Below are 23,800 nucleotides of genomic sequence, written 5' to 3' on the forward strand. Positions count from 1 at the left end.
CATTTCAACACTTATACTCTTTGAGGGTTCGTAGGCCCCACCATGCGGTGCGGTTATTGGATTCTATTGGATTAGAGGAGAAAGAAAACATCTGTATTATGGGGCAGTTCACTGATGGTGTGTTGTGCTCAGTGGGAAACTGAACAAAGAGTGTATAAAAAATAGACACAATGGGTATCCCATTCAGGGGTGTCACAAGGGGTAGGAAAGTGGGACTGAGTTACTGGGGCCCAAGGTGGAGGGGCCATAATAACTTTATCTATTGAAAAATAACAGATATACAAGCTCACAGCGCGGCACCGAGTGCCGCGCTGCGAGCTTGTAGATCTGCTATTTTTGAAAAGTTGTGAAAATGTGTGAAAATCTTTGAATATAAGCGAACACTTCTAACTCAAATTTTGCTTCTGGGGGTCCCTGGAACTAACTATTTTGAGATCGGGGTCCGTGGCCAAATACATATCACCTTGGGGGTCCTTGACATAGGTTTCTTGCACACATTTTCACGATTTTTCTAAAATAGCAGATATACAAGCTCGCAGCGCGGCACTCGGTGCCGCGCTGTGAGCTTGTATATCTGCTATTTTTCAATAGTTAACATTCATGGGGGGGCCCGCAGTGAATCCTTGTACCCAGGGCCCAGAATTTGGTGTGACGCCCCTGATCCCATTGTAGACGGCTCCAATAAAGTCACCCACTCCTTCCTGCCTGCATTACAGACCTTCATCTTGTTTGCTGAGAAAGAGAGGAACAGAGGAAGCCATGGGACCTGGAGTGTGGAGCCTGTTCGTCCTGATGGGACTGTCCCTCTGGAGCAGCGGCGAGGGCCTCACCACCAAGAAGCCTTTCTTGTCCCGCGTGCGCCGGGCCCCGGTGGCCAGCGCGGCGGGGGACCCCCCCAAGAAGTGCTCCTACACCTTCCTGGTCCCCGAGCAGAAGATCACGGGCCCCATCTGCGCGGCGCGGGGCTACGCCACCGACAAGGACCGGGTGACGCGGCTGGACGTGGCGGCGGTGCGCGACGTGCTCTCCAAGCAGCGGCGCGAGATGGAGACGCTGCAGCTGGTGGTGGACGTGGACGGCAACCTGGTGAACGAGATGAAGCTGCTGAGGAAGGAGAGCCGCAACATGAACTCGCGGGTGACGCAGCTCTACATGCAGCTGCTGCACGAGATCATCAGGAAGCGGGACAACTCCCTGGAGCTGGCGCAGCTGGAGACGCGCGTGCTCAACGCCACCGCCGAGTCGCTGCGGCTGGCCTCCCGCTACCGGGAGCTGGAGTCCCGCTACGCGGCGCTGTCGGCCACGGTCAACAACCAGTCGGTGCTGATCGGGGCCCTGGAGGAGCGCTGCATGCAGGTGTATGGCGGCCGGCGGCACGAGCAGGCACCCGCGGGGCCGCCGCTGGTGCAGGTGGTGCCCGAGAACATCCCAGTGAGCGTGCCCCGTCTCACCAACGAGATCCAGAGGGACAACGCCAGGACGTTCGCCCGCGAAAGAGGTTCCCGCTCGGGGCCATCGCCCACGGGGAGCACCCTGGAGGTCCAGAAGCCGCCGCTGGGGAACTTCAGCGCTGAAGGTGAGAGACTAAGCTGGTGAAGGGTAGAGAGGGGAGAGCGAGAGAGTGAAGGAGTGGGCTTTATCATAGTCCGAGGTGAAGGGTGATCATCTCAACTTTTAGGTGATAAGCTATCACCTAAAAATGTGATAACAAATGGAGGCCATCATAGTCACAGTGAAGTCCTATCACCGTGACAATGATGCATCTGTGCTTCTGAAACCAGGGGGCACACTGATTGGTCTAGATCGACCAATCAGTGAACAGGGTGATGGGGAGATGTCTGAAGATAAAAACAGAGGAGAAATGTCGGGGGTTCGCGGTGAGATGGCTTATCACCCCAGACTGTACTATGATAGGGCCTTAAGCCTAGGAGGGAGGAGAGAGGGGGTGAAGGAATGAATGAGGTCATTCAGTCTGTCTGTCAAGCAGGCAATCATTCTCTTAATGAATCAGTCGATGAGGCAGTCAGTCAGTGAGGCAGTGAGCCAGTCAGGCAGTCTGTCAGTCAGTTAGGTAGGGACTCAGGCCAGGTGTTCACCAGTGGGTTTTCTTTCCCCCAGCTGAAAAGCATGGTGCTCTCCTAAACCGCTCCAAATGCCCAGAGAACATGCACCAAGATAAAACACACACTGTGCTCAGGAATGAAATGCCTCATGGGACGGTCCTTTAAGTCAGTCAGTCAGTCAGTCAGTCAGTCAGTCAGACAGACAGACAGACAGACAGACAGACAGACAGACAGACAGACAGACAGACAGACAGACAGACAGACAGACAATGAGCAGTGGTGGGAAAAGTACTCTCATTCCTTACTTAAGTAAAAGTATCAATACTGCAATATAAAAAATACTCTGTTAGGGTGCCCTCACACCAAAATACCTATGAGAGTGAAATCCGTGTTCCGCCAATGCATTTCAATGAGAGTGAAGTGGTTTCATGCCAGCAGAGGATTTCTGCAAAAAACGATCCCTTCTCATTGAAATGCATTGGCGGAACACGGATTCCACTCTCATAGGTATTTTGGTGTCAGGGCACCCTTAGGGTGCCCTCACACCAAAATACCTAGAGTGGAATCCGCCAATGCATTTCAATGAGAATGGAGTGTTTTTTTGCTAGTAGAGGATTTCTGCAAAGAATTGAAATGCATTGACGGATTCCACTCTAGGTATTTTGTAGCCATAAATTATAACTACCAGGAGAGGATGCTAATATGCGGAGGTTATGTCTCTCCTGGAGTTATAAGCCAGAGTCATATGGCTCTCGCTGGTTGAGCCCCAACGTCCATACTACGCTCAAAACATGTACATATCAATAAGTTGCTCACCGATCCGTCGAAACAGCTTTATATCTACCGGACGGCACACTCGTTGGCATGTGTTAGTCCATATGTTGCTAATAAATTAATGTTTACTAAAACTTCACCGAGTCTCATCGCTTTCCTTGTTTTTGAACTGCTTGGGTAAAAATGGCCGAACATATCACGTGACGTTGATCGCCGTTACGATTCGCTCATACTAGGACATGACGTTTTTGTATGCGGAAGTATTCCAACGTTCTGTAGTTCTGAAGCGTTCTGAAGGCGACGAGGAAACGTGAGTCTCGGAGAAGTTTTAGTAAACATTAATTTATTAGAAACATATGGACTAACACATGCCAACGAGTGTGCCGTCCGGTAGATATAAAGCTGTTTCGACGGATCGGTGAGCAACTTATTGATATGTTTCAAATACAACGGTGTGATGTCATCACATTGTACTTTACAATACAAACCCCAAAATCAATCCTCCAGTTCTAGGCAACACAGAAGGGGGGGGGAACTTTTTTCTATTTCCACACAACTCCTCTAAGGTATATTAATGACATAGTTCAATATTGAAAATGGGTAGTCTTCCCCTTTAAGTAAATATACTAACTACTTTACACCTCTGACAATGAGGCAGTGACACAGTCTCTCAGTCAGACAGACAGACAGACAGGCAGGCAGTCAGACAGACAGACAGACAGGCAGGCAGGCAGGCAGTGAGGCTCTCGGAGTATTGGCTGAGAGTGAGGTTGGCTGGGTGAACAGAACGAGATGATGGAGCTACAGGCTGAATCATTCGTCCTTTCGTGAATGCAAAAAACATGTGGAGAGATGTATAGCAACAGGATACGCTATGAGGCTATAGGCTAAGAAACCTGCCAAAATAATTACTGGCTTTGACTGTAGCTGCAGGTGGACCTATACTATGGTCTCCTTTTCAAGGTCAAAAGATTTGCATATTCAGCTGGAACGTGGTCTTGTGCTTATACCCAGGGAGAACACACAGACCAGGATGGAAATAAAAATGTTGTAATGTCTGAACTCAGGTGGGGGGACGTAAAGAAAAGAAAGGGAGGGGGATGTTTTTCTAGAACACGGAATAACCACTGTGATTTTGCTCATCAACTAAAATTCCTGACACATTTAGATTGTCCCGGCCCAAGAATAATAAAGTGTGGCGTTTCAAGGCAGCTGGGTATGAAAGTGGATCCTCTCCAAGACTGGTCTATGTCCTTAAGATGCATGGACGGAAAACAGGCTGGCATGACATGTTCATGCTAACCACAAACTAACAGCTCCTCTCTGGCTTACTTCATAACCGTAGGGTAGGGTGGGTGGACCGACCCTTTCTCCTGTAAGCCGGGTGGGGATTATTCCCCCTGCTAAATAAACGAACTGTGTTCCACATCTGCTTGTAATTCAAGAATCCTTTATTAACGTATTGCTTTGAAGCATTGGCAGACATAAGCCATTGTCACGAAAGGGTTAACAGGATATCTAATTTGGGCAATTTGTTAAATACAAGCCTGTCTGTAATGTATTTGGTTAATTAGTCCCATTCTCAGCTGGTGCTTGTCATCGTGAGGCATACAGTAAACATCTATTAGCGAAGCCTTGCAGCAAAATATTTCTACTCCTCGATCAATGTGTGTGTGTGTGTGTGTGTGTGTGTGTGTGTGTGCGTGTGCGTGTGCGTGTGCGTGTGCGTGTGCGTGTGCGTGTGTGTGTGTGTGTGTGTGAGTGTGTGTGTCTCTTCGTGCTTGTTTGCCTGCATGTTCCAATCATCTATCTAATTCAGATTTGGGCAAAATACTCTAATAGTTACACGCAATTCCCAGCATTGGTTTTATCCAATGTTGTGCATTACTTGTCTTGTGTAAATGGATGGGTTTGTTGATTCCGGACAGTTCAAACTCAGATAGTTTCAGATATTTATTTCCCAGTCAAAGATGCTTCTTGTGACATTCTACACTTTTTGGTACTCGTGGTATGATGGACCCCTCTCAAGGCTAAAAAGATGGCTAAAAACAAACCAATAAAATGTTCATTTTATAAACTATCCATCCATCTTAATTTCCACCGCTTATCCAGAATCGGGTCGCGGGGGTAACAGTTCCAACAGAGTGCTCTCCAGACGTCCCTTTTATAAACTTGCTTTAATCTATTAGACCAGGGGTCTTCAACGTTTTCAGGCCAAGGACCCCTTAGCTGAGAGGGAGATGAAGCAGGGACCCCCACTACGTATTGTATAAAATTGTGTTGCAGTTTAAACATTTTCATAGATTTCTGAGACAGCTTAGACTTGTTTGACAGCACTATCATCAGTGTAGGTTGTTGGTTTAATGTGTATTTTCAGACATTGAACGACTTGAACCGTCAATACTTAGTCTGCTTTTATTTTCACCCTACACCAAACCTCTTTGCCAAGTATAGCAGATCTACAAGCTCACAACGTTGTGAGCTTGTAGATCGGCTATTCTTGGCTAATGTTCCACACAGAATAGGGATACTCTGGTTCAAATGGTTAGTGTAGGAAAATAAAGTTCTTATCACACAAAGATTTGGAGGACCCCCTGTAGTAACTATGAGGACCCCCCCTAGGGGTCCCGGACCCCTTGTTGAAGACCCTTGTATTAGACTATTCGTAATCTCGCTGCCTGTCTACCGGTCTTCCCCTTGTCTCCTGCAGGCCCGTATCGAGACTGTCTCCAGGCGCAGGACGCGGGCCACGTGACCAGCGGAATGTACCTGATCAAACCGGACGAGTCGGAGCGCTCCATGCAGGTGTGGTGCGAGCAGAACACGGACAACGGCGGCTGGACCGTCATCCAGAGCCGGAGAGACGGGTCGGTGAACTTCTTCAGGAACTGGGACAGCTACAAGGTGATGACAGCTGCACTTCCACCGTTTGGCTCCCACCTCTCCCTCCACCTCTCCCTCCACCTCTCGCTCTACCTCTCTCCAGGGACGTGCTGGCCATTGGGAAAAGCGGGACAACTCCAGAACGGCCGGTTCATTCCCTAGGAAAAAAATAAAAATAAAATGTCGGCCTTCGTTCCATTTTGGGGGCTGGGCGGCCAACAAAGTAAATTGTCACTGTCGGGCAGAAAACCTCGTATCTCCAAGTTTCAAATTTGTACATTTTTTTCGCAAAGCAAAGCCCTGCTTCATCATACAAGGCCGTCGCACAAAAGTAGTGAAAACAGCAGATCTACAAGCACACAACGCCTCGCGGTGCGAGGCGTTGTGTGCTTGTAGATCGGCTGTTTTCACTAGTTTAAATCATTTTTAAAATGGTTTTGGATATACAAGGTTTCCACCCGACAATGAAGAAATATAACTCATGTAATTGGCCCACTGGCTTGTCACTTGTCATGATCTGAAATGGCAAATCTTTGAGTAGCAGCAGCGCTATAGAGAGAGATCTCTCTCTATAGCGCGCAATGAGGGCCTCTCCAACTCTTTTTCCCGGGCTGAATCAGGGGCCCAGCATGTCCCTGCCTCTCTCTATGCATCTGTGTTTCTCCCTCTACTTCCCCTGCCTTACCCTCCACCAGTGGTTCTCATTAGCCCCATTTCGACTGCAGCTTTAGCACTACACTACACAACACTACATTACACCGCACCACATAAAATATCTACTTTTTCCATTATACAAAAGTACCCCTATCGGTAAGAAACAAATTGACCTTTTTAACTGTGATTATAACACCATATAAATTGTATTACAACTATCCTAATTATAATACACTATAATGGATTATAACTGTGATTATAATACACTATAAAGTATTAATGTATTACTATGATAACTATAATACACTATAATAAATTATAATAGTGGTTATAACACAATAGAATCTATTATCATGTGTTACAACTATATCCTGGTGGTCTAAATGAAAAGTCAGTGAGTGATCAGTCATTATGAAGTGTTTGGCCCTGTTTGGCCTAGCTCAGACCTACTCTGGGATTGGATACTTTTTAGTACCACGTTTAGTACCGCTTTCACACCACTCTACCCAGGTCATTTTAATGGAAAACCTGGCACAAGTGGGCGGTGTGGAGTGGTGTGGTGTGGTGTGGCGTGGTGTTGGACCATGTCAGTGGAAAAGGGGCTAAAGTGAGCCCATTTTCCACTGGCCCAACTCCACACCACTCCACACCACACCGCCCACTTGTGCCAGGTTTTCCACTACAAGGACCTGGGTAGAGTGGTGTGAAAGTGGTACTAAACAGGGTACTAAAAAGTATCCACTCTAGAGTAGGTCTGAGCTAGGCCAAACAGGGCCAAACACTTCATAATGACTGATCACTCACTGACTTTTCATTTAGACCACCAGGATATAGTTGTAATACATGATAATAGATTCTATTGTGTTATAACCACCATTATAATCTATTATAGTGTATTTTAATTATACATTAATACTTTATAATGTATTATAATCACAGTTATAATCCATTACAGTGCATTATAATTAGGATAGTTGTAATACAAATTTATATTGTATTATAATCACAGTTAAAAGGGTCAATGTGTCTCTTACCGATAGGGGTACTTTTTTGTAATGGAAAATGTAGATATTCTTATGTGGTGTGGTGTGGTGTGGTGTGGTGTAGTGTGGTGTGGTGCTAAAACTGCACTCGAAAAGGGGCTAAGGTGTCCAAGGACCCTCAGGGTTCTCTCAGGGGGTTAGACATTGACAGGTCTGTGAACTCTGTGAGTGTACAAATGGAGCCAAATAGACCGGAAAGAGTTATGAGGGTCCTTGACTTTTAGAACGTTTGACAAACACTACCCTACAGGGTCTTCTTACAATCTCTTTCACTCTCTCACTAGTATTTTTATGACACGTTTCCTCATCTCCTTCACCTCCCGTACTCGCACGGACGTGCTGGGCCCCTGATTCAGCCCGGGAAAAAGAGTTGGAGAGGCCCTCATTGCGCGCTATAGAGAGAGATCTCTCTCTAGCGCTGCTGCTACTCAAAGATTTGCCATTTCAGATCATGACAAGTGACAAGCCAGTGGGCCAATTACATGAGTTATATTTCATCGTTGTCGGGTGGAAACCTTGTACAGTATGTCCAAAACCGTTTGTTTTGTATTTATCATTTAAAAAAATAATTAAACTAGTGAAAACAGCCGATCTACAAGCACACAACGCCTCGCACCGCGAGGCGTTGTGTGCTTGTAGATCTGCTGTTTTCACTACTTTTGATGATGAAGCAGGGCTTTGCTTTGTGAAAAAATCTACAAATTTTAAACTTGGAGCCCCCAAAATAGGATTTTTTTTCCTAATGGCTGTTCGGGAGTTGTCCTGCTTTTCCCAATGGCCAGCACGTCCCTGTCCCGTAGAATGTACCATGTCGGTCCAGAGACAACAATGGCGGCGTTATACGACCGATCCCAAGGAACCAGCTGGTGTCCCGGGGAACATTTCCGAGGCCCGGAGCCCTGGTGTTTTCACTTACTGTGTAGAATATAATGCCTGTGTCAGCACCAGCATTACTCCGTAGAGGCAATTTGGTTTTTTGATTCCCATTATGAAATGTTAGAAGCCCGGAGTACTAGGAAGGTATGTTCCACTGCTCAATCTGCACGCGTTTCCCCCTCCCAAAACCACTGCTACTATGCCGCCTGGATGGATGGATGGCTGGCTGGCTGCATGGCTGGCTAAATAACAGGATGGTCTTCGGTGTACAATACAGTCCCCACTCATCAACGGTTTTTTTTTCAAGCAATGACGAGATGAAGTGTATCAGTGTTGGCAGGGCCTTGGTGATTCAGTCTTCCGTTCAGCCCAGCCAAGCTTGCGTATGTTGCACTGGTAGCTAAATTACTCTCTTCAACATTGATTTGTCTCCCCACTCGCCCACAAAGCCACCACATGTACACGAACACGTCACGCACACATACGCTTGAATGCTCGCTCGTACACAGGCACGCACGCACACACGCACGCACGCACGCACGGACACACACACACACACACACACACACACACACACACACACACACACACACACACAGACACACACGTTTGGATTCCTATACTTGTGAAGACACATTGTTTTTAAATGTTTTACCCTAACCATAATGCCTGAGTTATATTTAGTTGCACATCTGTGTCGCTAACTGCATATTGCAGATAACCATATATAGGCATAACTCTTAACGTCAACCCCTAAACCTAACCTCAAAATGCCTAATCCCAACCCCAACACAACCTAAATCTTTTAATTAAAGCCTTTTCATTTTGATTGATTGATTGACTACTTTATTAGACAGAAACGTAAGCAGCACAGGGTACAGTCAGACATTTCAGCTAAAAGGATAGCTTAACTCTAAGAGCATATCGTCGTTGTCGGGTGGAAACCTTGTATGTCCAAAACCGTTCGTTTTGTATTTATCATTTAAAAAAAGATCTAAACTAGTGGCCTTGTATGATGAAGCAGGGCTTTACTTTGTGAAAAAACATACAAATTTGAAACTTGGAGATACGAGGTGTCTGCCCGACAGTGACGATATCTTTCTTACTTAATTCTGAGGACCAGGACATTTTTCCTCACATTGTCTATATCTCAAATGGTTTTATAATATACATTTGGCCCTCACAAGTATGGTAATACAAGGATACATATTACGAGCGTGCGCGCACACACACGCACGCACGCACGCACACACACACACACACACGCACGCACACACACACAGCATCGGCGTGGAGGCCCCCGACTCCAAGCCCACATCGTTCATCATCCCCTGGCTCGGCCAGTTAATCCACAATCACAAACCACAGCCATCGCGATGAAATGAAGTGTTCTGGAGGAGCACGGCCAGACGAAGATTGGCCATGGCTGTTCAACACAAACACACAAGCGAAGTATCGCCATTAGCTGTGATCCAGGAGATCTGTAGGGGTTTGGGAGAGGAGCCGCCGCCTGGAGCCCCCGCTGCGCAGAACCCAGCGCTTAACTTTCCAGCATAAATCCTCCAGCACATCTTTCTTAAAACCCATTTAGGCCTAGAATTATTGAATGCTTTAACCAGTGAAAAATAGCAGATATACAAGCTCACAGCGCGGCACCGAGTGCCGCGCTGCGAGCTTTTAGATCTGCTATTTTTGAAAAAGTTGTGAAAATGTGTGCAAATCTTTGAATATATATGTATTTTCAAAGCGAACGTTTGTAACTCAGATTTTGCTTCTGGGTGGTCCCTGGAACTAAATATTTTGAGATGCGGGTCCGTGGCCAAATACATATCATTTTGGGGGTCCTTCACATGAAAAGGTTTGAGAACCACTGACATAGTAGTCTCTCAAGAACAGACCAACTGAGCTCCATTTAAGTGAAAAGGACCTTTTCTTTGATGATGGCTGGCCAGATTGCTGACATAGAAACATAGGTTTTTAAAAAAATCTTAGAAGCATTCAAAAGACACTTATAAAATCGGGTCAAAATTCTAATTTTCATGATTTTTCAAAAATAGCAGATCTACAAGCTTGCAGCGCGGCTCTCGGTGCCGCGCTGTGAGCTTGTATATCTGCTATTTTTCAATAGTTAAAGCATAAAATAATGATACACAATAATATGTACCCGTTCTAAATGGGTTAAGGGATCGAATGACACAGCGGTGCATGGGTACATTTCCTGTCCGCCACCATGGAGACTGGGGTACGCCTGCATGGGCAATTAACCGAAAATATAATGAAACCGACATTCGGAGCCAATAACCGACTTCATATGAAATCATCGAGAAGATTTGTTGGGCTTTTTGCCTTTAGTGATAGTACAGTAGGTAGACAGGAAATGAGAGAGAGAGAGATGGGGAGTCAGTGACATGCCAATCTGAGTTCCCAGTGACATGCAGAAAAGGCCCTCGGAATCGGGACTCGAACCCCTGGCATTTAAAAGAACCGGGGCGGTTATTTGCGATACTTATTTGTGTCCAGGGTATATATACTGTCTTATATATTAACAAATCAGCATGAAAAAGTTGTAAAATATTAAAAGAGTTGAATTTAACTATTATTAAAGCCACTAGAATGTATATAGAATGTATAAGAATGACAATTCAGATCCTATGTGTCATTCTCTTCACTGTGATCTCCCCACCTACAGCATAGACAGTTGCAGAAGTCAGTACTGTATCTAATCTAACAACAAGAATCTTCTCAATGTATCTGCAAATGGCCACGGCCTAGGTATTTATCAATTTGGAGGTCCACTGGTACTGTATACACCCTCCCCAAGACTTGGGGGTTAGAAGAACAACTGGTGGTTAGCAGTGACAGGGATGACCTACATTGGAGGAATTGACAATTACTAAATTGGGGAGAAAAAGAAGGGGAAAAGAGAGTGAGAGAGAGAGAGAGAGAGAGTTCAAATGACAGCATCGTATCACATTGCTCGCAACTCTTTCTAGAAATCAACTTCGTAATTTGACTTAACTACCATGGCCAGAAGTCATCAAAAGGAACAAATCAGCTGGAATGCATCATAGCGATACATTCCCATGGTCCTTTCCAAGAGATTGTTTCATGTTCCTAAACAAATGCTCGTGTTTCCAAACTCTGCAAAATGCCACAGAACAAACAACTGGCAGTACTTTCTCTAATCTCCAAGTTGTCTTCCTGTAATCTTCTTTTTCTTTTTTTCTTTTTACTCAGAGCGGCAGGCACGTACACACATAGACATCAAAGGGGTCTTGAGCCCCTGCCCTTTTACCCATCTGTAAAAAGTGCCCTCTCCTGAACTTGAATGCAGCATCTTATGTTGAAAGAATTGCTCTCTTTGTGTAGAAATCCATGCCGTACGCCACATCTCCAGTATTCACTTGATTACGCTTAGTTTAGTGTCGTATCAAGTACCAAAAATAGCCGACCTCCAAGCTCACAACGCATCGCAGCGCGACACGTTGTGAGCTTGGAGGTCTGCTATTTTCAATATTTTCACCAGAGGCCCTTTTTAGATATTTCAGCTCCTGCCTCTCTAACATTCTCTGCACAACATGTCCCTGCAGAGCGGCTTTGGCAACATCGATGGCGAGTACTGGCTGGGTCTGGAGGGCATTTACCTGCTGGGGAAGCAGGGCGACTACAAGCTTTCGGTGGAGCTGGAGGACTGGATGGGGAAGAAGGTGTACGCTCAGTACAGCAGCTTCCACCTGGAGCCGGAGAGCGAGGCCTACCGCCTGAGGCTGGGCACCTACATGGGCAACGCCGGGGACTCGCTCAGCAGCCACAACGGCAAGCAGTTCACCACCCTGGACCGGGACAAGGACGCTTTCTCAGGTACATCAGAATATAGAGCAGCGTTTCTCAAACTTTCAAATGTCAAGGTCTACCCTAAACTCTGACAGTGGAACCAAATGAACCCGTCAACCAAATGAACCTAGAGAATCCCTAAAATCCACTTTGAGAACCACTGTGATTTACCTATTTAGGCGGTGTGCAGCATTGGCACTACTCTCACGATTCAATTCGATTACGACAGACCCATTGATAGAGAGAGTTGTAAATGCCTCGGTTATAATGGGGGCAGACGGGGCTGAAGAGCAGCAGAGGCTCACTAAGAATGAGAACAGGCTCCATGCGAAGCCACTTCCGGTCTGCGACTAGATCAAAGCATGTCGCCACTCTGCTTACACTGCTCTGGATTACGATTCACCAGGTAACGATTCGATGATGCATCGCGATGCAGTATTTAGAATAATTTAGAACTATATTATATATATAATTATATACAGTATTGTAATTATATTATAATTATATATAATTATATTTAGGCTTCAATTAGAGGCGCTAGTATAGCCTTGACTCACTCTGAGGTGTGGGAGATACAGTACCTGCTATTTGATGAAGTGTATTATACAGTACTTCATATTTACAACATTCATTGCTTTCAGTTTTCAAAACATACGTATCTTTTGTAAATCAATTTCCGCCAAGGCAACGCGGAGACCCCACCCCTCATTTCTCACATGGCCCTATTCTAGCGCCACCTTCAGGCCGATTTTTAAAACACATTTTTGGACACTGCTCCTACAGTTTTTGCCCTAAAATCACGAATATCACTACACAGCATTTCTACACTCATGTCATCAACATGGATCAGGAAGATTTTGGAAAAACACATTTTTGCCCTATTTGTGGAGATAAGCCACCTACGGTCGCTTATCTCCCGATTAGGGAGTCTTACTGGTTCTATGAAAAGCATAGATGAGGCAACCTATATAGTATGATCACCACTCCTCCCCCTGTTTCCCAATTCAGGTAACTGTGCACACTTCCATAAAGGTGGCTGGTGGTACAACGCCTGTGGCCAAGCCAACCTCAACGGTGTCTGGTACACCGGCGGCGTCTATCGCAGCAAGTTCCAGGACGGAATCTTCTGGGCCGACTACGGCGGGGGTTTCTACTCCATGAAGACCGTCCGCATGATGATCAGACCCATAGACTGAGGAGACGCTGTCAGGGGTGTCGCACCAAATCCTGGGCCCTGGGTACGAGGATTCACTGCGGGCCCCCCATGAATGTTCTTCATAGGGGGGAGGGGGTTTAGCCCATTTAGACTGGGAACGCATTATTTTGTGCTTTAACTATTGAAAAATAGCAGATATACAAGCTCACAGTGCGGAGCTTGTAGATCTGCTATTTTTGAAAAATCTTGAAAATGTGTGCAAGTCTTTGAATATTTCAAATCCTTTTAATGTTTTTTTGAAAATCCTATGTCATTGGTTCTCAAACCTTTACATGTGAAGGACCCCCAAAATGATATGTATTTGGCCACGGACCCCCATCTCTAAACATTTACTTCCAGGGACCCCCCAGAAGCAAGATTTAAGTTACAAATGTTTGCTTAAAAAAATACATATATTTTAAGATTTGCACACATTTTCAAGACTTTTCAAACATTGCATATCTACAAGCTCGCAGTGCTGTGAGCTTTTATATCTGCTATTTTTCAATAGCTAAAGTATAAAATAATTAAGGCCCCTCCACCTTGGGTCCCAGTAACTCAGTCCCACTCCCCCCCCCCCCCCCCCCCTTGTGACGCCCCTGGACACTGTAAAGCTGGTGGTGCATGCACGGTCTTGGAGGTGGAGATGGGCATACCGTACACCAGGATAAAGCCGGACGCAGGCTTGCATTGTATGCCAGCGCAAACTGGCAAACCACACCGGTGGAGAACCTTCGACACTGACTTGAACTTCCTCATAGGCTCTGTATTATCATTGCGTTCTAAATATCATGATGACTTATGGGACACAGGACAGGAGACATGACTATTTAAAAAAAAAGCCACATTGTTCCTTCAACCCTCATGTATGAATATCTATGAGGTTCAATGAGAATATCTATTAATGGTGCCTGTGTCTTTGAGAAATGTGTAGCACAGAGACATAATGTACCAACTCTGCCTGAATATAAGACCCTCTCATGTGACAATGGACCACCCCACCTAGGAGGAGTTGCCACCTTCCAAAGGAATTCCATTAGTATTGATTTTATGTTCATGGGTTTTAGCATCACAGTGGGTATCTACCTCGCCAAGAAACATTTGTCAAGGAAATGTTTTTTTTTTTTTTTTTTTCTTTTTCGTTTTTTTTTTAGGTTTTGTTTTAGTTTTTTTAATGGTTCCACATTCATCACCAATCCCTAATAAGACATTTAGCCACTTAATGATTTGGGGAAATGAGGGTGACCCACATGTGGTAAAGGTCCAGCGCTGTTCATTTGAGTGTACAATTATGCAGTACTCACTTTAAAGATATTTAAACAGCCTCTCCCTATATTTACAAGGACCTGATGACCTCCACACAAAAGTTTACTTTGTCTGTAATGCGGGTCACCAGAAACATTGGATAACTTATGTGTGCCATTAAAATATCCTAATGGTGAAACGGACCAGGCGTCCTGAGGAAACTATAAATTACCCTACAGAAACGAGAGAGAGAGAGAGTCAGGTCCTTTTTCTACACCAGGGGTCTTTAACAGGGAGTCCGGGACCCCTAGGGGGTCCTCAGAGTCACTACAGGGGGTCCTCCAAATCTTCCAATCCCTCGCGCTGCGAGCTTGTAGATCGCCTATTTTCGGCAAAGAGCTTTGGAGGGGAAAAAGAAGAGTGAAAGGTCAAGTTTATTAAGTATTGACGGTTCAAGTGGTTAAATATCTGAAAACACAAATTGACATGAATCCAAAATACACTGATGATCGTGCTGTCAAACAATGAAACTATATGGAATCTATGAAAAGGTTGAGGGGGTCCCCGCTTCATCTCTCTCTCAACTAAGGGGTCCTTGGCCCGAAAACGTTGAAGACCCCTGTTCTACACTATACCTGTATTGTATTTATGACAATCATACCCTGGGCAGCGTCGCTTGCGACGAGGCCAAACGAGGTAAGTAAATTGCTGTTCTGTGTTGTTTTCCTCGTCGTGAAGCTGATTGAATTTCAATAGGGGGGTTTGAAGAAAAACATGCATTGTTGAGGAGGAGGAGGGGGGGGGGGGCGGAAAGAACATTCTGTAGATGGAATTACGTTTGTGTTTTGGAGTGGTTTTGAAACCCACCAAAAATATGCCGACCAAGCAAAGGGTAAGCGGCGTTGGGACAGACAACGAGAAACACATTGCTGAAAGCTAGACAGGATGGAGAGCCGGGGCGAGAGGGAGAGAGATAGAGAAGAGAAGGATAGAGAAAGAGAGAGAGAGAAAGCCCAAAAAAGGGGATGTAAAAGAAAGAGGGGGGTGGGGGGGGTGTACTGGGATGGAAGCTGTCCAAATTTCCAACTTATTTTTTCCCCCCTCCCTCTTCCTTTTAAATACAGAGAAATTTACATTCTTTCCACACAAAAGTGCTTGGGCTGTGTGTTTTCTGAATATCACTCATTGAAAAAGTCACGGCTCCCTGTAGTCTGTAATCACCGGCAGGGAACTGAGGGGGGGGGGGGGGGGGGGGGGGTTGTGGTGGGAGGGAGGGAGAGAGAGGGACGTTGTCCCTGGGGGGAGAGAGAGGGGTGCAGGTTGGGGGGGTTGTGCTTCCTACAGCGCCGCGGCGGCATCCACACCACACATGAAAGTCACATCACAGCCTTTGTTCTAAAGTAATGTAGCTGAAAATTAACTCTGGTTTTGCACACTGTTTTGTCGATGGACCATAAAAGGCTGTTAGTGTTACGCCCAGACAAAAGGGGGAAAACAACTCCCCCCAAAAAAACAGAAAAACAATGGGTTCTGGCAGGGACGTGCTGGGCCCCTGATTCAGCCCGGGAAAAAGAGTTGGAGAGGCCCTCATTGCACGCTATAGAGAGAGATCTCTCTCTATAGCGCTGCTGCTACTCAAAGATTTGCCATTTTGCCATGACAAGTGACAAGCCAGTGGGCCAATTACATGAGTTATATTTCGTCGTTGTCGGGTGGAAACCTTGTATGTCCAAAACCGTTTGTTTTGTATTTATCATTTTAAAATTGATTTAAACAAGATAACAAGATAAAACAGCCGATTTACAAGCGATTTACAAGCTTGTAGATCTGCTGTTTTCACTACTTTTGTGCGACGGCCTTGTATGATAAAGCAGGGCTTTGCTTTGCGAAAAAATGCACAAATTTGAAACTTGGAGATACGAGGTTTCTGCCCGACAGTGATGATTTACTTTGTTGGCCGCCCAGCCCCCAAAATGGAACGAAGGCTGACATTTTATTTTTATTTTTTTCCTAATGGCCGGCCTGGACCGGCCGGGAATGAACCGGCCGTTCGGGAATTGTCCCGCTTTTCCCAATGGCCAGCACGTCCCTGGGTTCTGGCCTTTAGAGTGTTTATGGATGCTCGAAACAGCTGCTCTATTAAAGAACAAGTCGTTGCAACATGAAAATTAGACAGCTTTACGGGCTCAAATCAATGACATCAGTATTGCAAAATAGTAGGCTAATGCAACACTTAGCTGCCAGGGGCTAGGAAGCCTTGGGATCATTTAGGGTCACTGTTATATATGCATGTGTGCGTGTGTGTGTGTGTGCGTGCGTGCGTGCGTGCGTGCGTGCGTGCGTGCGTGCGTGCGTGCGTGTACACATCTTTCATCTGTCAAGAAGATTGATCATGTTATTCCCCGAGTTAGCCTATACAAACTGCCCATTATCAATAATTCTTGAGATTAGATATGCATCAATGGCACCACTCCCAAAATAAAATATTTTTCTTGAGTGAGACAAGACTTGTTCTCTTCAAGCAGTTTAATGTGAGCCTTTGTGAGAGAAAGAGATTTCCACTGAACCTCTGAGGTACATTCTCAGCACTAGTATTTGCATTGGATGGAAAATGTGTACACCCAAAGGTCTGTGTGTGTGTGTGTGTGTGTGTGTGTGTGTGTGTGTGTGTGTGTGTGTGTGTGTGTGTGTGTGTGTGTGTGCGCGCGCAGGCGCGCGTGCGCGTGAGCAAGTTTCTGTGTGCCTATGTTGGTTTGAAAGTGAGAAGGGACCTATGGAGAAATGACTAAACTACAGTGGCTGTGTTTACATGGGCAGGTATATTCCACTTGTATTCAGAATGCTCATACGTAAACACCTCAGAATGGAACGGAATATTCACAGTTTACAGTTTAGGTATTTGGCAGACGCTTTTAATCCAAAGCGACTTACAATAAGCAGATAATACATCCCTATAATAAGCAAGATAATATGTCAGAACATCAACAACAATATAACAAATGCATAGGAATATCAATCTAGAAAAAACAATAACATAGGTAGACCATGTACCTAATCAGTCAAATGTTTTTCTAAAACCCCCCCCAAAAAATGCTAACTAGCTTCTTGTAGGTCAATATTCCATTCCATTCCGAATTAATTTTCATTGGGGTTTGGAGGGCTGGTAAATACCGCTTGAATCGGAATAGATTTTTATTCAGGTTCCATGCTGTACACAGTTGGGTGTTCATTCTGAATGAATAAATATTGTCCATGTAACCGTAACCAATGATATCTTACTACAAGTGTTGACTTGTGCATCAGTAGACAAGTGCCATGTACTTATGATGTGTCACAAGCTTCAAGTATGTCTCACGCCCATTCAAATCTGATCATCTCTCTCTCTCTCTCTCTGAAGGCCTGTCCATACTCTCTCCGAAACCAGGAAAGGTCCGGTTCAACTACAAAAAATGACGCCACTCTGAACTTCTGAAAAGCATCACTCTAATTAGGAGTTTGGAATTATGCTGCATGTCGGAAAGTCAGACGAGAAGTTCGGTTTCGGAGAGAGTATTGACAGGCCTTGACTCTCTCTCACTCTGTCTGTCTGTCTGTCTGTCTGTCTGTCTGTCTCTCTCTCTCTCTCTCTCTCTCTCTCTCTCTCTCTCTCTCTCTCTCTCTCTCTCTCTCTCTCTCTCTCTCTCTCTCTCTCTCTCTCTCTCTCTCTCTCTCTCTCTCTCTCTCTCTCTCTCTCTCTCTCTCTCTCTCTCTCTCTCTCTCTCTCTCTCTCTCTCTCTCTCTCTCTCTCTCTCTCTCAGGAACACTCTCTCCACTCTCTCTCTCTCTCTCTCTCATCTTTCCTATCATATTCGTACTTGTTTTACTGTCCAATAAAGCAGACAAGCTACTCTGGACTTGTCATAATAATAGGCGAATATGTTTGCCTAAATAGGTAAATATTCCGCATAAGAAGCTGCACTACAAGCTTGCGAGTGGTGACTGCACCACGGTGTGGTTTGGTGTACAGGGAACCAAGTATAGCTAGGAGGGGACCAAGTATCCACCTCTTTCCGCGGGAATTTACTGGGGAATTTTTTTGCACCACACTTCCGGTTAACAGCAGACATACAAGCTCACGTCGCGTCGCAGATGCAACCGTTGTGAGCTTGTAGATCCCACTCGGCTGCGGCGCCGGAAGCTCCGTGCAACTTCTGCGCAATGCACTATGGGATGTTGGAAAGTTGTGGATAGACTCCTATGAGGGGACCCTGGTCAATGAAGTATAAGAAGTTTATTCTTAGAAGATTACTGTGTCTCCACTTACTTCCTTGCTGTGTCTCCGGACCCAAATATTCTTCTTTATCAGGGTATTTACCAGCTCCATTTACACCCACTTCATGGTGAAGACCAAAGACCATCTGCTCATCAGGGATACTTGTTATGATGTGGTACAGTGGATGTTGGTGCTGAAATAGTTCCAAACTGAGAGCTTCTGAGCCTATATTCATATCTTTAATGCCCTAACATTCTTCAAGAACTTCAACCTAAAGCCTCTCTTTTTCACAGATTTTGCACTTAAACCCTTTAAACGAGTTGACTCTGTGCATGGACTGCTTTTTTCTGTCTACACAAATCTCTTCGCCAAAAGTAGCCGATCTACAAGCTCACGACTCCTCATGTTGTGGCGACTGTGAGTTGATTGATTGATTGAATACTTTATTAGAAGTTTGCATAGGAAAAAGGTACAGGACAGATACAGTTCACTGATTCAAGGTCAACTAAAAGGATAAAGACTGCAAGAAAGCTAAGCTAACTCATACTCTAAATGACAGACAAATAAAACACAGTACTATGCAAAAAATATCATCATAAGACAGTCGGAAAACAACAAAATAAAATAAATGGTATTTACAATAAAAAGGTCAGGGGGAGGTTTTTTTTACCAGTTCGAGTTGCAGGGTATAGCAGGAGAACAAATGTAATAGTTAGGGAAAATTAGCAGAATATCTGTCAAATTTGGGAATAAATTCCTTACCAAACAATTTCTTCACCAATGTGTTCGTAAAGGTGTCTAGTAATAACATATCTAACAAAGATTGAAATTCAACATCCCTAGGAAAATCTTTGTCAGCTAGGGTAATTCTGGGTCTCATTCACTTACTATACACTATACTATAAGGGAAAGAATTACTCCCAAAAAATATGCTTTAAGTGGGATGTGAGGGGTGTAACTAGGTGTTTTTAATTATTCTGAATCCATTGCAAGCATTTGTTTTGCATGAAAAACATTCCTTGGGTTAAAAATGGACCCCCATACCACTGTGAAACCATCATTTTTATGGGCTCTTTTTAGCCCAATTAATGTTTTTTGTGCAAAACAAATGCTTGCAATGGATTCAGAATAATTAAAAACACCTAGTTAGACCCCTCACATCAAACTTAAAGCATATTTTTGGGAGTCATTTTTGAATGAGACCCAGAACTACTCTAGCTGTCAAAGATTCTCCTAGGGATGTTGAATTTTAATCTTTGTTAGATATGTTACTAGACACCTTTACGAACACATTGGTGAAGAAATTGTTTGGTAAGGAATTTATTCCCAGGTTTTTATTAATATTCCCTAACTATAACCCTTTGTTTGAGCAAAATCTGGGTTGGACGTGATTTGAGGAGCTGCCTCTGGTGTTATCAGCTACCATGAGCCATCCCACAGGGTTCCCCAATAGGCGGCCCGCGGGCCATTTGCGGCCCCCATCAACCCCAGTAATAATGGTGGTATAAGAGCAGCAACAACACTAATATATCGTCAACGGTTTTGGACATACAGTACAAGATTTTCACCCGACAACGACGATATCCGAACTGTCACTGGAGTAGCGGGAACGCCACCGTCGCCCCCTGCAATGTTGTGGCCCTCGGCTTGGTACCCTAGACATAATTTGGCCCTTGGGGAAAACTAATTGGGGAACCCTGATCTAGTTAAAAGGCTAAAAACTAAGCAAAGAAAAAAAAACATCAGACTAAAAGGCAGGGAGTTTGTAGATCAGCTATGTTTGGCTAATGTTCCCCACAGAATATATACGTTGATGTGGATGACCCTGCTCTTGAGGCCAAATCCTTGAACGCATCTATAGGCTAATATACACCCATGCCTCAATATAGATTCTATATTGAGGCTGACCCCCCCCCCCCCCCCTGCCCCACCCCCCCATGCAGGCTTCCAGTAACTGCCTGCACCCTCATAACCCTCATACTTTACATAACCTCATGCAGGTATGGTAATGAATGACTTCCCCACACCTGCCGCACACGCACACACACAAGCTCTGAAACCCAACCTCGCAGCAGTGTGCAGGGGTGTCGCACCAAATCCTGGGCCCTGGGTACAAGGATTCACTGCGGGCCCCCCGTGAATGTTCTTCATAGGGGGAGGGGGTTCAACCCATTTAGACTGGGAAGTAGGAACGCATTATTACGCATTAGTTTGTGCTTTAGCTATTGAAAAATAGCAGATATACAAGCTCACAGCGCGGCACCGAGTGCCGCGCTATAGCTTGTAGATCTGCAATTATTATTTTTTCATCGTGAAAATGTGTGCAAGTCTATGAATATTTGAAAAACCTATGTTTCTAAGGTATGTCAGTGGTGCTCAAGCCTTTTCATGTGAAGGATCCCCAAAATGATATGAGATGACCCCCATCTCAAAATAGTTAGTTCCAGGGACTCCCCAGAAGCAAAATTTGAGTGAGAAATGTTCACAAAAAAAATACGTATATTCAAAGATTTGCACACATTTTCGCGACTTTTCAAAAATAGCAGATCTACAAGCTCGTAGCGTGGCACTCGGTGTCGTGCTGTGAGCTTGTATATCTGCTATTTTTCAATTGCTAAAGTATAAAACAATTCCAGGCCCCTCCACCTTGGGCCCTATAGTAACTCAGTCCCCCACTCCCCCCCCCCCCCCCCCCCTTGTGACGCCCCTGGCAGTGCAAGCCTAGGTGACATCCTTGGCTCTGGTGGGTGGACCACACTCAGGCCTTAATACCAGCTCAGCTGCCTGGCCAGTAAACTGCAGGGATGGCTGAGGCCACGCCGCGGTGTGGGGCACCCAGGGGACGGATGGAGGTCTTATAGAGATGAAAGATCTCTTTCTTACTGAGCGGGGCCTTCCTTCACTGTCTGTGAGTTTACCTCCAAAGTGGCACCACGCATCGGAAGATTCCTGAGAGACGCCGGCTGCTCAGCATGCCTGTGTTTGCTCAGAAATCACTCATTTGCAGACTAATCTCAGTTGGTGACAAGTGGTTAAAGTCAGAACCAGCAGGGATGTGGGTTTGTTATCTTTAAAAGAAAACAAGCCCCAGGCCAGAGCTGACCTCTCTGTTGACTGAGACCGTTTAAAAATGCATGGGTCTTCAAGGGGGGTCCGGGACCCCTTGTAGGGGGTCCTCAGAGTTACTACAGGGTGTCCTCCAAATCTTTGTGTGATAAGAACTGTATTTTTTCTTTCGCTAACTTGAACCCTATAGTATCCCTATTCTGTGTGGAACATTAGACAAGAATAGCCGATCTACTGCGAGGCGTTGTGAGCTTGTAGATCTGCTATTCTTAGTTGGCAAAGAGGTTTGGTGTAGAGTGAAAATAAAAGCAGACTAAGTATTGACGGTTCAAGTCGGTCAACGTCTAAAAATACACATGAAACCAACAACCTACACTGTTGATATTGCTGTCAAACAAGACTAAGCTGTCTCAGAAATCTATGAAAATGTTTAATCTGCAACACAATTTTATACAATACGTAGTGGGGGTCCGACTTAAACTAAGCTGACACTGGTTGAAGATGGATTGTCATTCAGCGGGTTCTGGGAAGGCTCAACCTCCGACAGCTGGAATCTCCCGCTAGGCCGCTACCCTTAAACGTCTGAGATGAAACATGATATCTCAGCCAGACGTGAAGCACAGGAGCCGTTGCCTGGCATTAATGAAATTTATTTTAATAGCACAGGGGAGTAATTCCAAGCACGGTGAGTAATCCAACTATAATAAACAAGGGAACAACTTGAGCCTTGAGCAGGGCACTCGTCCTCCCTTCTTCAGCCAAGTGTCAGCAGATATTTAGTCTGTTAAAGAGGTCTATTAGTGTTCATCGGGAGACCAGTTCACTTATCTGCACGACATTTCCTCCGTGCACATGGCGTGGTGTAGAAAGTAATCGGATTCTAAGCTCGAGCCTTAGAGGGGAAAATAAATACCCTGGTTTGGTAATGTTGCATGAGGAGTCGAGTCAATCAATTGCATTGCTTCAAAAACCTTTTTTTTCCCTCTGCTCTCATCCCCTACTCATCAGATGTTGATGCATCGAATCCTGACACTGAGATCATCCTTTAAACCAGGGGTCTTCAACAGGGGGTCCGGGACCCCTAGGGGGTCCTCAGAGTTACTACTGGGGGTCCTCCAAATCTTTGTGTGATAGAAGCTTTTTTTCCCCCTCCTTTTCTATATTATGCATTTTTTAATCCTAGCCTCCATATTCGGAGAACTTTAGCCAAAAATAGCCGATCTACAAGCTCACAACGCCTCGCAGCGTTGTGAGCTTGTAGATGGGCAATTTTTGGCAAAAAGGTTTGGTCTAAAAGAGCAGACTAAGTACAGAGTGAAGGTCAAATGTATTAAGTGTTGACGGTTCAAGTGGTTAAATATCCGAAAAAATGTAGATGAACCCAAAATACACTGATGATTGTGCTGTCAAACGATGAAACTAAACTATATGGTATCTATGGGTTATGGGGGTCCCTACATCTCTCTGTCGACTACGGGGTCCTTGGCCTGAAAACATTGAAGACCCCTGCTTTAAACATTTGTAGCTTTTAAATGTACTTCATCAATTGCTACTAGGGATGCCCAGATCGGGATCGGGAGATCGGGGCCGATTTCAAAAGATCGGAATCGGGAGAAAAATATCGGGAAACACCTTGTCTTTATATATTTAAAAAATATATAAAGCTGATGAGCTTTATGTTTAATTTGTTTTGATACAATGCTGCACTAAGTGAAAAAAGAAGCTTGGATAGAATGGATACTGTTATTTAAATTATAAAAACAACCTTAAGATCGGATCGGAAAGGATCGGGATCGAATCGGGAGCAAAAATATTTGATCGGGATCGGGAGCAAAAAAACGTGATCAATCACAGCTATAGGCTTATAAGGCTACAACAAAACTGGACAGATTATAGTGAAGAGTGGAATATTGTT

At 45.0% G+C, this 23,800-nt stretch overlaps 1 protein-coding gene across 1 annotated transcript; it reads left to right on the top strand.

Annotated features, from left to right (window-relative positions):
• Positions 1-759: 759 nt before the first annotated feature.
• On the top strand, positions 760-13,323 carry LOC308284636 (angiopoietin-related protein 1-like; the record flags this gene model as incomplete). The annotated part of the gene is made up of 4 exons (XM_080725319.1): positions 760-1,576; positions 5,548-5,741; positions 11,884-12,154; positions 13,136-13,323. The coding sequence occupies 4 exons, from the start codon at positions 760-762 to the stop codon at positions 13,321-13,323; spliced, it is 1,470 nt and encodes a 489-aa protein (XP_080581445.1).
• Positions 13,324-23,800: the final 10,477 nt, after the last annotated feature.

Source organism: Nannobrachium achirus (genome assembly GCF_963921795.1).
Source record: "Nannobrachium achirus genome assembly, chromosome: 5".
NCBI classification, from domain to species: Eukaryota; Metazoa; Chordata; class Actinopteri; order Myctophiformes; family Myctophidae; genus Nannobrachium; species Nannobrachium achirus.